Source organism: Lampris incognitus, chromosome 14 (assembly GCF_029633865.1).
Source record: "Lampris incognitus isolate fLamInc1 chromosome 14, fLamInc1.hap2, whole genome shotgun sequence".
Classification (NCBI taxonomy): Eukaryota; Metazoa; Chordata; class Actinopteri; order Lampriformes; family Lampridae; genus Lampris; species Lampris incognitus.
In genome coordinates, this window is record NC_079224.1 from 40,393,353 (window position 1) to 40,408,632 (window position 15,280).

General features: G+C 46.8%; 1 protein-coding gene across 1 annotated transcript in view; it reads right to left on the reverse strand.

Moving 5' to 3' along the window:
* LOC130124454 (ephrin type-B receptor 1-like) overlaps positions 1–15,280 on the reverse strand; it is a 239,729-nt gene that overhangs the window by 24,023 nt on the left and 200,426 nt on the right. Inside the window, 5 exon segments of the mRNA XM_056293908.1 lie at positions 227–234; positions 2,366–2,485; positions 2,488–2,553; positions 8,913–8,977; positions 9,707–9,815. Coding sequence (XP_056149883.1) covers positions 227–234; positions 2,366–2,485; positions 2,488–2,553; positions 8,913–8,977; positions 9,707–9,815 — 368 coding nt within the window.

A 15,280-nucleotide genomic window follows, 5' to 3' on the forward strand; every position in this document is an offset into this window, starting at 1 on the left:
TACATGGAGAATCAAGGGTCTTGATTTAGTCCGCATTAGGCTCACTTAGTGTTGCCAAATACTGTTTCGCTGTAGCTTCTCCAGGATATTGTGAACTGTGCAGCTCGCTGTGAATCATGGCAGCCGTCCACCTTAAAAGTGTAGTGCTGAGCATATTCCCCATTCAGAGACTAACAAGGACTATCCAGTAAATATCAGAAAAGCTGTTTGATTAATTATCACCGACGTGGTGTCCTATAGAGAAACCACACAGTGAATTCAACAAAAATGGAAATCTTTAATTACTTAGGACCCCCCCCCCACACACACACACATTCCTATTCCATCCTAGCTCTGTTGCTTCCTCACACCTAGCTTGCTGAGTAGGCCAGCCCGCAGGAGCTATTCCAGGCCTAGTCTCATTATCAAGAGTATTTCAGTCTGTATATGAACCAACACACATCAGCATGTCCTCCACGCTGTCAACAAAGTGTGCCCTAGCCTGCTGAAAAGAGAACATACACACTGCTCATCAGAAAATACTTCAGCAGGTTACACTACACAAGTGAACAAATATCACCTTGAAGCTATTCTAGCCTCTGGTGCTTCCTGTAATTCATGTCAAGGCTAATTAAGTAATTACCTGATAATGAATTCCACCAAAAGAAGATATTTTTACAGTATCTTGGCGAGGATAAAGAAGCAGAAACGGAAATTATACGGTAGCTCATTATGTGCAATGTTGAATCAAATGAAGATGTCACCAGCTGCAGAATGTACAACTTTAACTGAGAGGGTCTCATAACAACAGATGGAGCCAGTCTGTGCTGTAAGTTATTTCTGACACCATTAGGGTCTCAAGGCAGCTGACCTATATGCTGCTGCTGGTGCACTTGACATGAGCCCTCAACGTATCACCATCTGAAGGGTCTAAGTGGCTTTTAAGGCCACATACAGACTCGGGGTAATTACACACATCCGTCGATAGAAATATGTAGGTTAATAACCTCATCATAAAACAACAAAGTTATTACTCTGACTCATATATATATACATATATATAATGAAACACTCATGTGCACTTATCTGACAGCCTTCATCGGGAAAGGTCAAACTTGAGTAAGCAAATCCCGATTATACCTAATTTCTTTTCTTTTTTGGATTTTCCCCCGTTTTTCTCCCCAATTGCATCCAGCCAATTACCCCACTCTTCCGAGCCGTCCTGGTTGCTGCTCCACCCCCTCCGCCGATCCGCGGAGGGCTGCAGACTACCACATGCCTCCTCCGATACATGTGGAGTCGCCAGCCGCTTCTTTTCACCTGATAGTGAGGAGTTTTGCCAGGGGGACGTAGCACGTGGGAGGAACACGCTATTCCCCCTAGTTCCCCCTCCACCCCGAACAGGCACCCCGACCCACCAGAGGAGGCGCTAGTGCAGCGACCAGGACACACACCCACATCCGGCTTCCCACCCGCACACACGGCCAATTGTGTTTGTAGGGACACCCGACCAAGCCGGAGGTAACGCGGGGATTCGAACCGATGATCCCGTGTTGGTAGGCAACGGAATAGACCGCCACGCCACCCAGACGCCTTTTTTGCTATTTTTTAATGTGCATGTGAAAGGTAACCAGACACAGTGAACTGTACACACATGAAAATAGCTATTTGCCGGTCAGGTAGCTAACACTTAAACGCTGACAGAATGGTAAATATGAATGCACATGTTATATGGTCTCCTGCAGCAATAACAAGAGACAGGTTGCAAACATAACCTGACATGCATGCTTGAACACTGTCACTGCCATGATCCAGTAGTGACGAGGACAGGAAGTACCGAAAGAGCTAACCGGTAAAAGAATCGATGTATGCCTGTGTACCAGAGAAATCACATTATTGGTAACCATGTATACACTTTGGATGAAACATATGGATAATGTATATATTCAATGCAGTCATTGCTGGGAAAAATAACAAAATCAAGACAATAATACAAGATTGCATTCACCTTAAAATCTTGTGTCACAAAAAAATACACACAAATCAGTGCATACACACACACACGTATTTGTTTTCCTAAACATGTAACCACCCTTATTGGCTAGATTCATTCCCTAGCCCCTAACCTTAACCACTAGAGTTATATACCAAACCTTAACCTGACCCTTACTTTAGCCTCATCCTAATTCCTGCCCTGAAACCCAAGTCCTAACCCTCAATCAGATCCCCGAAGAAGTGGAGACCGACCCAAATGTACTCACTTTGCAAAAATGTCCTTGCTCTCATGATTTAAAAGCTGGAATTGACCCTCACAAATATAGCTGAACAAGAACACACACACACAGATACACGAAAACCCACAAAACCTCTACAATGCCCACTGTACCTGCACCAATGACCTCCTCGATCTTGACGGTGGACACGTCGATCTCCTTAGCAAATTCCCGAACCGCCTCGTTGGGATCTTCATAGGTAAAGGGGTCAATGTAGATCTTCATCCCAGGGAGCCTGAGAAGTGGGTCGGGCAGCCCAGTGGGGAGGGGCAGTTAGACATGTCGGCTCGCAATGAGAGCTCTAGAACAACCAAAGTGCTCAGTGAACATTCGATGAGAGAAAAGTGGATTCTGCTTCGTCTCTGGTTTAAAGTCTAGTGACAATGATGCGCGTGGTGAGACGATGAACGCACTCACACCGCTTCATGTCACATTAACGTTTACTTTGTAATGCAACGCTCCTTGCAATCAATACATGCTTTCTCGAAGTGGCAAGTAAATGATGAGTCTATTTAGTCTAACGGTCCTTGTCAGAGGTGGGGTAGGAGTACTTATGGTTCTTAAATCAATATGAGTGAACACGTAATGCATGCGTCTTAACGGTTTGGGTGCACAATTCCAGAAACAACCTCTCCTCCGAGTAAAGCCGACAACAAAATGGTGGTTTGATGATTCAGTCTTCTGAAGGGGTGAGCAGACCAGGGGATTCAGACAGAAAGAGGGAGAGAGAGAGAGAGAGAGAGAGAGAGAGAGAGAGAGAGAGAGAGAGAGAGAGAGAGAGAGAGAGAGAGAGAGAGAGAGAGAGAGAGAGAGAGAGAGAGAGAGAGAGAGAGAGAGAGAGAGAGAGAGAGAGAGAGAGAGAGAGAGAGAGAGAGAGAGAGAGCGGGGCTGGGGGTGGGAGGAATGTGGGGGATATTGCGAGTAAATGTAGACAGATTTTTTTTCTCCCTTTTATCCCTTACCCTAGCAGTCTCTGCTGTTTGATAGTGGTAGAACCAATTTCCCTGCAGCCTTTCCCTATAGGAGCTCATAAAGAGATAAAACCACTGCACTATCAACTGGCTCTTTATGCTGTTCCACGATAGGTGAGCTCAGTTCACAGACTGGCGATGGCTGCAAATGCAGGACAGATTGTTTCTGGGTCGACAGGCCGGTTGGGTGGGGAGGGAAAAAAAACCAAAACAAACAAAACAAATGGGGAAAAAAAACTTGTCAACACATGCAACAGCAGCATGGACACAGCAGAAAGCAAGTAGACGTTCAATTCTCATTTCCATGTTGACACCCATGGGTAGTCCGTCTCTCAGGGCTGTCGAGTCAAAACCTTAGTAGCCATGATTGGAATGAGTCCATCTCCATCTAGTCAATTTGGGCCTGTTCATTTGCTTCAGAGCGAGTGGATAGGGGCTCTCAGGGGAGACGGGGGAGAGGATGAGGTCTAGTCCTTAAGGGATCAAGGTGGCTCACTTCTCTCTCAACTAGAACCGGATTCTAGTTACCACGCTAATTGCCTAGGACCTCGCCTGTGTGGATGTAATTGCTGATTAGAGATTCCATACAGATTGGATTTGAGTTAATCCATCAGAGTGTTTGCGGCTTTTGCACGCTTTAATGACATCCTATTTACATGTGTCACTGAGTGGCACACTCGATGGCACCCCTGGGTCAGATTCAGAATGTCTGCATGACATATGTGCAACAACAAACAGAGTCCAGACGCGCTCGCACCCCCAAGCACCCACACACACATGCATGCATGCACTTGTACACGCATGCATGCACACACGCACACACACATACACACATTTGTTAACACACACACACACATGCACAGGTGACTACATACTCTAACCCATTACTTTCCGTTCCAGAACGGAATCCATTTTCATGTATAATTTAAATTGCAAACAGTTTATCTCTTCCCCTCTCTGTGGTGCAGCCCTGTTTAACTGGACTCATCTTTTTACGGCCCGTAGATAAAAAATAGATCCGGGCTTTAATATTTCATGGCTCCTTGATCTTAGTGTATGGGGCAAAAGGCAGCCACACGCCAGGTCTATTTTTACCCAGATATAAAACAACAGCACTTTTAAGGGGGAAGAGGAGCAGCTGCCCCCGTGACTTAACAGCAACACACTAAATGGCGGCGGCACGACGCTGCGTTCAATTAGACGGCCGCAGACACACTTTACAGGAATTAGGCCCGACGTCCGCTGAAGTTATCCGACTCCGTCTAGCTGTGGGGGGCTAAAACACAAACTCGTTACTCCGTTAAACACACACGTATAAATCTCGGCAAAAATCTTTAGACCCTGACAAATTTGATTTGAATAGGTAAAAGCATTTAGCTGACCGGCGTTATAAATTACAGTTTACCGTGCAGCACTTAACCGTGTTATTTTCACCAATGTCCTGCATTTACCCTCCTATTAGTCGGCCCCCGCTCGCTTACTGGACGGCCCTAATGTATCCACAAATCAGCCCCATGGCACTAATGCCCGCATTAATCTATTACCGGCAATGGGTGAAATGAAATTGATAACCGTAATATACAGCATGTACATACCGCCCTGAGATAAACGGCACTGTCAACATGAAACAGTGGCTTCAGAAACACGTTCGCTTTAAGTCGGAATAATGCCTTGATATGGCGCTCTCGTGCACGTGCACACTGATCCCCCTCTGGTCCCCTCAGCCGGTTAATAATTAGATTTTGCTGTTTACGGCAAAATCTGCGCTTACCACACTTTTATGTTCATTTTCAAGTTGGGGTAATTCTTTGATACGGCGCTCTTTAGCACGGGCGTAGTTAGCTTCCTTTGATTCCCCTAGCCCGCTGATAATTACATTTTGCTGTTTACGGCAAAAATCTGCACTTAACTGCACTTTTTCCGTGGTTATCCATTTGGAGAAATGGGATTCTTTGATATGGCGGTGGCGGTTTGAACGGCTCAAATAAACCCCCCCCTCACGTCAGTATTTACTTTTTACAATTTCCCTATATTCAAGGCAGTCTACTTCGTGTGATTCTATTTTGAGAACTAAACATAAATAGTTGAGGCGTACTGGAGGCTGGAAGTAAATATATTCCCACACGCGGGTCTGGGATGCAAGCTAATCTTCTCTGTGGCTCCGCGAACATAATGAATCAACTTTTCTTCATAAACACAAACTAATTATCTGGTATTTGATGTGCAAAAAATCATCTGTCAGACACCAAGGCTTATTAGTGGGGAAATCATAGCGGGGATCTGAAAATCCTATGGGATTAACAATAAGGTTGGTGCAGACAGTAAAAATGTTCGGTCTGGTTTAAATCTGCACGGTGCAATAAATAAATTCTAAGAAGGGGGAAGAAATGAACGAAAAACAAATAAAACAGAGTTTGATATGTTATATTTAAATTAATGCATTATCTTAAGCCAATGTCAAAACAAATCTAAAGCTGGTCGCCGGCAGTCCTGCTCTTGTTTTCGTGTTGGACATACAGTGTGAGGACAACTCAAACCATATTGACAGTGAGTCACTGTGTTTTCAAGGCGCTTGCCTACAGTAGGTGTGAAGACCAGATGTGCCGAGTGCACACGACAGCTGCACTTACATGAGCAGTAAAACCGTTTGCTTTACATGTGACTGAAGATGTGTCGGTAGTCAAATGTGCAGAGGCATAAAGGTATACTGTGTGGGCGATGTTTGCAACCGTTAATAAACCGAGGTTGACAGGTGCTGATGGAGTTGCCTTGTTGATGTATTGCGAGAGGTGCGCTGAGGTTAGGCGGGCCAGGACATCAGATGCAGGCCAGTATACGTAATATGTGTGGATGGCTGCAGGTGACAAGTACTCCCTGCTGATGTAGCCGTTACATAACACAGTACACAACGGCAAACATGCAGGCCGCTCAAGTGACAGGTTAAGCATTGGTGTGACGCATGTTTGTGTGCATGTGTTCGAACTGCATCCTCTTCTTCAAACTCGCTCGATTATCCTAACTCATACTAGCCTGCCTAACTAGCTGCCTTAAATCTCTTCTTCATCCGTCATCTTTTTAGCACCCCCCCCCCCTTTTCCACCCCAATTGTATCCAACCAATTACCCCACTCTTCCAAGTTGTCCAGGTCTGTGCTCCACCCGCTCTGCCGATCCGGGGGGGGGGCTGAAGACTACCACATGCCTCCTCCGATACATGTGGAGTCGCCAGCCGCTTCTTTTCACCAGACAGTCAGGAGTTTTGCCAGGGGGACGTAGTGCGTGGGAGGATCATGCTATTCCCCCCCAGTTCTCCCTCCCCCCTGAACAGACGCCCAGACTGATCAGAGGAGGTGCTAGTGCGGCGACGAGGACGCGTACCCACATCCGGCTTCCCACCCGCAGACAAGGCCAATTGCGTCTATAGGGACGCCCAACGAAGTCGGCAGTAAAGTGGGGATTCAAACCGGCGATCCCCATGTTGGTGGGCAACAAAACAGACCGCTAGACTACGCGGACACCCCCCCTTTTTAGCATCTCAGTTTGTTCACTGGGTCAGCTGTTTAGGAACTGATATCTATGACTGACATCTACAACTTGACTGTAAAGCCCTTCGTTTTACTTCGGGCTACACAAGTAAACTTGTCTCGATACCCATGACCCCCGTCATGCAGCAAAACTTTTATAATTACACTTGACCTGTCAGTAAGGACTTACTTGCATCTGGAAGAAGCCTGTTCTAGTAGGTGGACTCCAGATAAACTCATTTATAAACCGAGCCCCTGTGATGCGTGCAGCAGCAGCTGTAACAGGAGGCCGCTGGGAGAAAGCTTGCGACATGTTTTTGGTATTTCACCCAAAACAATTGGCCAAGTGTCCCCGCTTTATTGTTGCACAGAATACTGTAATTACAAAACTGTCAGTCAAATCTGGAGAGAAAGGAATAAAACAATACATTGTGGGCTGGTGGATTACGGTATGACTGGTGGTGTAAGGGTTGAGGGATTAAACCTCTACACCGGCGCCCTAATCAAGAGTTTTTTATTTTCCGTGTTTCGTTGCTTATTAGATGATTACATCTGTAAGCGTCTTTTGTTTATTATTCCCACTTACGTTAATTGCATTTCATTTTCCTATAGCCTGTGACAGAACTGACTCTTCAGAGACCGCCACAAAGAACGGGGAGCCATTTTCCTCTGCCCACAGTGTTTTTAATGAGCTCCCAGCTGCCACTGCTGTAGCCGTGACACAAAGTAACTGTGTTGAAACACTTTGCTGTGTCAGGCCCGACAAAACTCTATCCCCTCGAGTGAGCCCCCCTTCAGACTGCTAGGTCGGCAGTACACAGGGCTTTCATTTGAGGAACAAAACTCATGCACGGCCTTTTTGTGCATGTGTGTGTGCATGTGCATGTCTGTGTGTGTGCGCATGTGCATGTCTGTGTGTGTGTGCACCCTCTGGGTACTTTCCCCTCATCAGCCAGTGCCCTGCGAGCAGAAACACGACTCAATCACAGCTATCGTCCAGCCCTGAGAAATGAGTGTCAATCAGTCTCACTGAGGGCAGAAAATGTAATTTTCATCCACAGCAGCCCGCTAGATAAGACACAATCTTCTCTTGCCAACTGCACTTTCATTTAAATACAACACAGTGTACCCTCTATGATACGTGTGAAATGACAGCAGAGCAAGGGTTAACCAAAAGAAAAAGGAAACAGACTTTGGAATGGTCGCAACATTAAAACTGACATGTTGGCTACAGTGTAACACAAGTCTGAAATTATCTAGAATATTAGCAATATGAATGAATGAATGAAAGCCACTTTATTTGACAGTGTATTGTTACAATGAATGTGTTCTCTGCATTTAACCCATCCTGTTGTATAGGAGCAGCGGGCAGCTGCAGCGCCCAGGGACCAACTCCAGTTCTTCTTTCCATTGCCTTATTCAGGGCAACAGGCGGGAGTTTTTTTGTTGTTGTTTTTTTTATTTTCCCCGCCCCTTTTTCTCCCCAATTGTACCTGGCCAATTACCCCACTCTTCCCAAGCCGTCCCGGTCGCTGCTCCACCCCCTCGGCCGATCTGGGGAGGGCTGCAGACTACCACATGCCTCCTACAATACATGTGGATTCGCCAGCCGCTTCTTTTCACCTGGCAGTGAGGAGTTTCGCCAGGGGGACGTAGCGCGTGGGAGGATCACGCTACCCCACCCCAATTTCCCCGAACAGACCAGAGGAGGTGCTAGTGCAGCGACCAGGACACATACCCACATCCAGCTGCCCACCTGCAGACACGGCCAACTGTGTATGTAGGGACGCCCAACTAAGCTGGAGGTAACACAGGGATTCAAACCGGCGGCCCCCGTGTTGGTAGGCAACCGAATAGACCGCTACACTACCTGGACGCCCCTACAGACAGGGGTATTAACCCTAAAGAGCATGTCTTTTTGATGGCAGGAGGAAACCGGAGCACACGGGGAGAGCATGCAAACTCCACACAGAAAGGACCTGGGGCAGCCTGGGGTTCGAGCCCAGCACCTTCTTGCTGTGAGGCAACAGTGCTAACCACTGGGCCACCGTGCCACCCATCTCTCCAGTGTAAACACCAGATATGGGTAACAGGCTGCTGGACTCAAGTTAAATTACTGCAACTCAACAGCCATTGGCTGGATGGGCTGTTGGAGGGTGAACTCACCTCTTCCAGTGCTGTAGTGTTGCAGCTTGTCACTGTATACTGCCTCCTTCGTGTATGCCCTTTTCCTGCAGGATAGATGAATGTTGAGAGAGAAAAAGAAAGGGGGAGCGAGAGAGACAACAGGATGAAAGGAAGTGTAAACGAAGACTTATTACTGTCTGTGTGTCTCAGCATGGCCTGAAAATGACATGGCTGAAATTGATTCAGTTGCAAAGGGTTAGGGGATGGCAAATGAAGTTTATGAAAATGAGCTGATTTTTAATTAGACCTCGATAGGATCTCTATGCTTTTCATCTGTCTCCTCTGCCTCGGCATCAAAAGAGCCCAGCCCGTTTGATAAATGCTTATTCACTCAAAGTCGCACATGGCACTGAGGAAATTCAGCTTTCATTTCTCTGAAGAGGAAAAAGGCGAGAATGATAAAATGTGGCAAACTGTTGGAAAACCAAATTGGTTTGGCTTAAGTAAGTTACCAGGTCAAATTGGGCACAGTAGTTGATCTTAGCTCTCTTCCTCAAAATACATTTGCATGGAATAACAGCTCAACGGTAACGCAAAGTCAAAAGCTGTACTGCGCGCACTTCTGATTCCGATCTCCAAAAAAAAAAGAAGAATGAAACACAGAAGCAACAGATTACTGGCACAAGCACTGACGATGTGAAGCCTGGAGGTGTCCTTGGTACTGCAGGATCTCTTTCGGTATGAGCTTACGGACATGCCCACACACTAGACCAAGCTGTGTAGCCAAACGTGTGCTGTGTGTTAGAAAGAGTAAGAGAAGAACGTGCGAGTACCTGCTGCAGACGATAGAGATGGCCACCAGAGAAACAATGAAGACCACTCCTGCCGCCGCCGAGCCTGCAATCAGAGGAAGCTGTTCCCTCAGCTCCGACTTGAAGTCATCTATATACAGGACAGTGACAGGAGGGAGAGGTTAAACATGCAGGGGTATTTGTGTGTGCGTGTGTGTGTGTGTGGGGGGGGCAGGCAAGAGGTGTGAGCGGAGGACAGAGAATGGTGGGAGGAAGATGGAGGACACAAGGCGAAAAGGGAGGAAAAGCACAACGGTTAAACCAGTTGGTAAAGACTAAATCCACATCAAACCCCCCCCCCCTTGGGTTTCACATCCTGAGGTTGTTGGTAAAACTCTGGGGGTTAGGGTTCCATCAGACCCCATCCTGTCCTGAACGATCAGCTTCACATTGTTACCTTATTGTTAATACTGAACTCGAAATAATGGCCGGTGGACATGATGTGTTGCTGTTTTTTGTATAGTGCCAGTATTTGCACGGAGTCGTGTTCTGCAGGTTTTTATCATGTTACACCAGATGAGCCGCATGGCAGCAGTGGAACAGATTTACTGTAAATATTGGGCTGCGAAATCTGCGTCACTGAATACAAATATGCATGTGTAACATCGTGCACCAGACACAACAAATGAGACATACGAACGCTAGGAATCTGTTAGGGACGTATAGATCTCCTACGGACACGGGACCAGGAAAATGCTTTACTAGTGCCGAGGAAAATTGCCTTGCCGTTCCTATGACTGGTTTTCTAGGATTCTGAGCCAAGACCTTTTTGCACACTAAAGGTGGCTGCAGTAAAAACCCAGGATTTTCCTCGGGTCTGGAATGGGTATTTAATGTTGCAGCCGGGAGGTCACGTGTCAGAGCTAACAAGCTTCTGCGAGGCTGACTGACAGGCTGCCTTCGATAAACTAGGAGAGGCAAATTCAGACAGGGCGAGAGACACAAGGGAGGACAGACAGGGAAAAAAAAAAACCACCAACAACTTCGGAAGGAAGAGGAGGACCGAGGAAGGTCTTTCGGTGTTTCCTTGCCCTCTCTGTCGTGAGCTGTCACAAAGCGTGGACCTGAAAGTGCACCCTGGGATTTTCTGTCGGACGCGTTCCAACAGAAGTCGCACGCACCCAGTCGCTCAAACCTCCAGGTGGGGAGACGGGGAGGGGATGGTGGAAGCTTGGAGGGCGGCTTAAATGACACGGCGAAATCCTCAGTGTGCGTCTGTCGCCCCTGAACTTTGATGCCGGCTGAACCCGTCGCGTTAGCGGCACATGATTTAGCATGCTCCCAGCAAATCAGCAACTCCCAAATCCAATCCCCTCGCGCTGAATGGGCCTATTGGATTAGAGTGATAAAAGGAAAAGTAATGCATCTCGGGAAGCAGTCGGAGAGCTGTAATATCATAGGAAACTAAATGTGACAGGAATTGCTCACTCTTTAAACTTGCAAATTTATCAAGTGCATTTCAGCCGAACCGCGTGAATGACCCAGCTGCTCGGGCTCTCAGACGGAGCCCGCCTGCTCACTTTTGATGCACATTAGGGTGGCGTGGGGTCCGGATAAATCTCCACTTTACCCATACAAGAATGGTCATTTTCCCTGACAGCTACAAATCACACGGCTACCTCTCCCAGCAGCAAACAGGCCCCCCCATTACAATCAGTTAGTGCTCAATGCCACAGCCTGTTAGAGACCCGGAGAGCTGTGACATCAGTCACCGCACTGATGGGCCAATCGCCTCCTCTCATCACACCTGACAATCAAACCCCTTGGCAGCACCGCCAGTCTGCGTGTGCGTCTGTGTGGGTGGTGCCTCCGCGTCGGTGGGCTCATCTCTGTGTGAATGCTGGCAGAGGGGGGGTGAGGGGGTATTATGTGGAGGTGTATGAAAACGTGACGAAGGGCAGACAACAGGGATTATACGTTGTGTGGCGAGCCATGGATGGGAAATAGCGGTAAGAGAAGCCAGTGGGGAACGCTTGGCAATTGTGGGGGGTGACAAGGGGGTGGGAGATGGTGCAGCGATCGTGATGTTGTTGGTTCTCTTGCATCTGAGCTAATTGCCTTGACGAATGTCGTGCCGTGGCAGGATTCCAAGAGATGATCCATAAACAGTGTCGGTGTGAATGTGTGTGTATGTGTGTGTGTGTGTGTGAGATACCAGGATGACAGGCGACTGTGAGGGAAAACAAAGGGTCCTGGATAACACCATTACATCTGCTCTACACAGGTAAATGTCCAAAACGACGCCGATCTTAATGATCATCATTACCATCCCTCACATCTTTCCCTCTCCAGATCATCTTCATCTTGGTGATGATCATCATCATCTTGATTAGCGGCGCACAATGCGGATGTGTCACTCCTGCACTGACCTAGGTATTGATTCACACCCACGAGACGGCAGGGGAACAATAAGATCTGGTGCGGCAGAATAGGACTTGTCAGTGATGTAAATAAGTACGCGTCCTGCGTCCCGGTCGCATCAAAATCTGAAAGGACGCAGTGAACTCACTATCGACGCGTCCAGGGGGCGCTCTGTATCCCCCCCCCCCGATAATGCTACATTGTGCATAGCAGATCCATGTTGAAATAATAGAAATAACGAAAGAAACCTCGCCACCAGTCACCTTTTCTAATTTTTTTGGATCCCCCCCCTTTTTTTCCCTCCCCAGTTGTATCCGGCCAATCACCCCACTCTTCTGAGCTGTCCCAGTCACTGCCCACCCCCCCGATCCGGGGAGGGCTGCAAACTACCACATGCCTCCTCCGATACATGTGGAGTCACCAGCCACTTCTTTTCAACTGACAGTGAGGAATTTCACCAGGGGGATGTGGTGCGTGGCAGGATCACGCTATTCCCCCTCCCCCGAACAGGCGCCCCGACCACCCAGAGGAGGCGCTAGTGCAGCGACCAGGACACATACTCACATCTGGCTTCCCACCCACAGACACGGCCAATTGTGTCGGTAGGGATGCCCGACCAAGCCGGAGGTAACACGGGGATTCGAACTGGTGATCCCCATGTTGGTAGGCAATGGAATTAGAACGCCACACCACCCAAACGCCCCACCATTTTCTAACTCGTGCAGATGAGATCATGTGTTTCGTCATCGCGACATGCTACTTTAGCTGCAACAAGCTCGCCACACAGATTTCCCTTCAACGACCAGGGCTATAAAACCTGGTGCTGGTAAATAAACTCCCATGACCACCGTCACGCACGTCGGTGAGGACCGATGATGCTGTACCGTCCAGGGGACGCGCCGTGTCGACACCACGGAGATAAACCAAACACCAGAGGACAGCTTTTCACTACTGTCTTAGTCAAGGTTCATGCTCGAGATAAAAGCTTCACATCGACTAACTCAATTCATTTTCTTTTAGTTTCATTATTTTCTCTTTTATTTGAGAATTCATTTTTAGCACTGGTTACTACGGCGCTACAGACTCCATTTTGTTTTTATTTGAGTGATGTTTTGTTCACATGTGTTATTTGATACTTGATCTTGGTGCTATTATGTTGCTACAGACCCTTTTTTAATTTGAATTTTGTAGTATGTCATGATGATGTGATGTTATTTTGTAAAATTTATTTTTCAGATTTGGGATCTTATTTGGTTCATTTTCAGGTACATTTTCAACACATACATGGATATAACCATGATTATATATATATATATATATATATATATATATATATATATCATCAAAGATGAGTTTAACACCAAAAGTTGTCCAAATAAGTTTTTCTTTTTATTGGGGACCTACTCAAAGACCACCTGTGGGTCCCAGGGCCTCACTACATTGAAAATCTATTTACACCACTGACAGTCTAGATAGCACAGCCATTTAGACTGTGGGAATACATTTTAAAAAATTTTAATTTCAGAAAATTTTGTTTTGCATGTGTTTTCCCATGCACAGTGTATGTTTGTGTGTGTGTGAGATGGATGAAAAGGGCCTATGGAGTAGTTCCCTGCATCCCCATTATAAACACATCTCCTTCCACATGGTTACATACACACAAATATATATATATATATATATATATATATATGGCTTGCTGAAGCGTCATGTGATGTAGGCTGAAAGGTTCAGGCTACCAATTCCTGCACGCATGACAAACCCCGGATAGGCCCCTCCTCGCAGTATTGACCGGACTTCACTTGTGGAGTTGGCATAACCCGGGCAGCACTCAGCTGGCTGAAGCCTAACGGGACCGTGGACTGGCAGTAATAAAAATCCCACATATCCCTGGCTCGCAAGTGTCTAACAAGTGGGCAGTCCGGACTCCCAATCCGACCATCACTTGGGTGCAACCTGTGGCGGATTCCATCGTCTTCACTCTTGTGTTGCCATGGAACTAGATCCTCCCTGGCCAAGCAGTATGGACCAGCGTCGCGACCTGATCACCACTTTAATCAAGGCTTTAGCAAATGGCTCCAAGAGTTTTTTTTCTATCTCTTGGAATGGATCCTCGGACACGAGAGACGCCAACGATGACGATATATATATATATATATATATATATATATATATGTGTGTGTGTGTGTGTGTGTGTGTGTGTGTGTGTGTGTTTAGCGTTTTTTTCCAAAACCGTCAATGGTGTTGCGAGTGCTCAGTGTTGTTGTGAGTGCCGGTTTGTTGCAGACTGCCAGCCCGTCGTCAACGTCAGTCTATATAGAGACGACGAGCTGGCAGTCTGCAACAAACCGGCAAGAGAAGTTGAGAGAATAAAAAAGAAAATGTGTAGTATATTTGCAAACAATGGACTAAAAATTACATTGAGGCTAACAAAAAACAGATTGACTTCCTCGACATCTCTTTAGACCTTAGAAATGGTACATACAGGCCATACATGAAGCCCAACAATATACTGCAATACATCCACAGAGAAAGCAATCATCTGCCGTCCATTTTGAAAAATATCCCAGTAAGCATAAACAAAAGACTCTCGTGTTTATCATCCAGCAAGGCCATCTTTAACGAAGCAGCCCCCCCGATACCAGGAAGCCTTACAAACATGTGGATATGATTTCAGACTTAAGTACAATCCAGCACCAATTAGCGACAGCCAGCAACAACAACAAAAAAAGCGCAGAAGGTGGAACATCACCTGGTATAATCCTCCCTACAGCGACATCATGGCCTCTAATATTAGAAAACCATTTTTCAAGCTTTTGGATGAGTGCTTTACCTCAGACCACCAATTGAGGAAAATATTCAACAGGAACACAGTCAAAATGAGCTACAGCTGCATGCCAAATGTTCAGCAGGTTATTACATCCCACAACACAAGCATCATGACCAAGGCACAGACCCCCTCACCGCAACCAAGCACCTCTAACTGCAACTGCCATGTTAAGACATCGTGTCCTCTAGAAGGAAAATGCCAGATAGAGGGAGTCATCTACCAGGCATCGGTGACAAGAGAAGTCAACTGCAATGTGGACACTCATGTGGGATTAACAGAGGGCCCTTTTAAAATTAGGTTTAATGCCCATATGTGTAGCTTCAGAAATAAGCACGTAAAAAATGCAATGGCCTTAAGCCGCCACA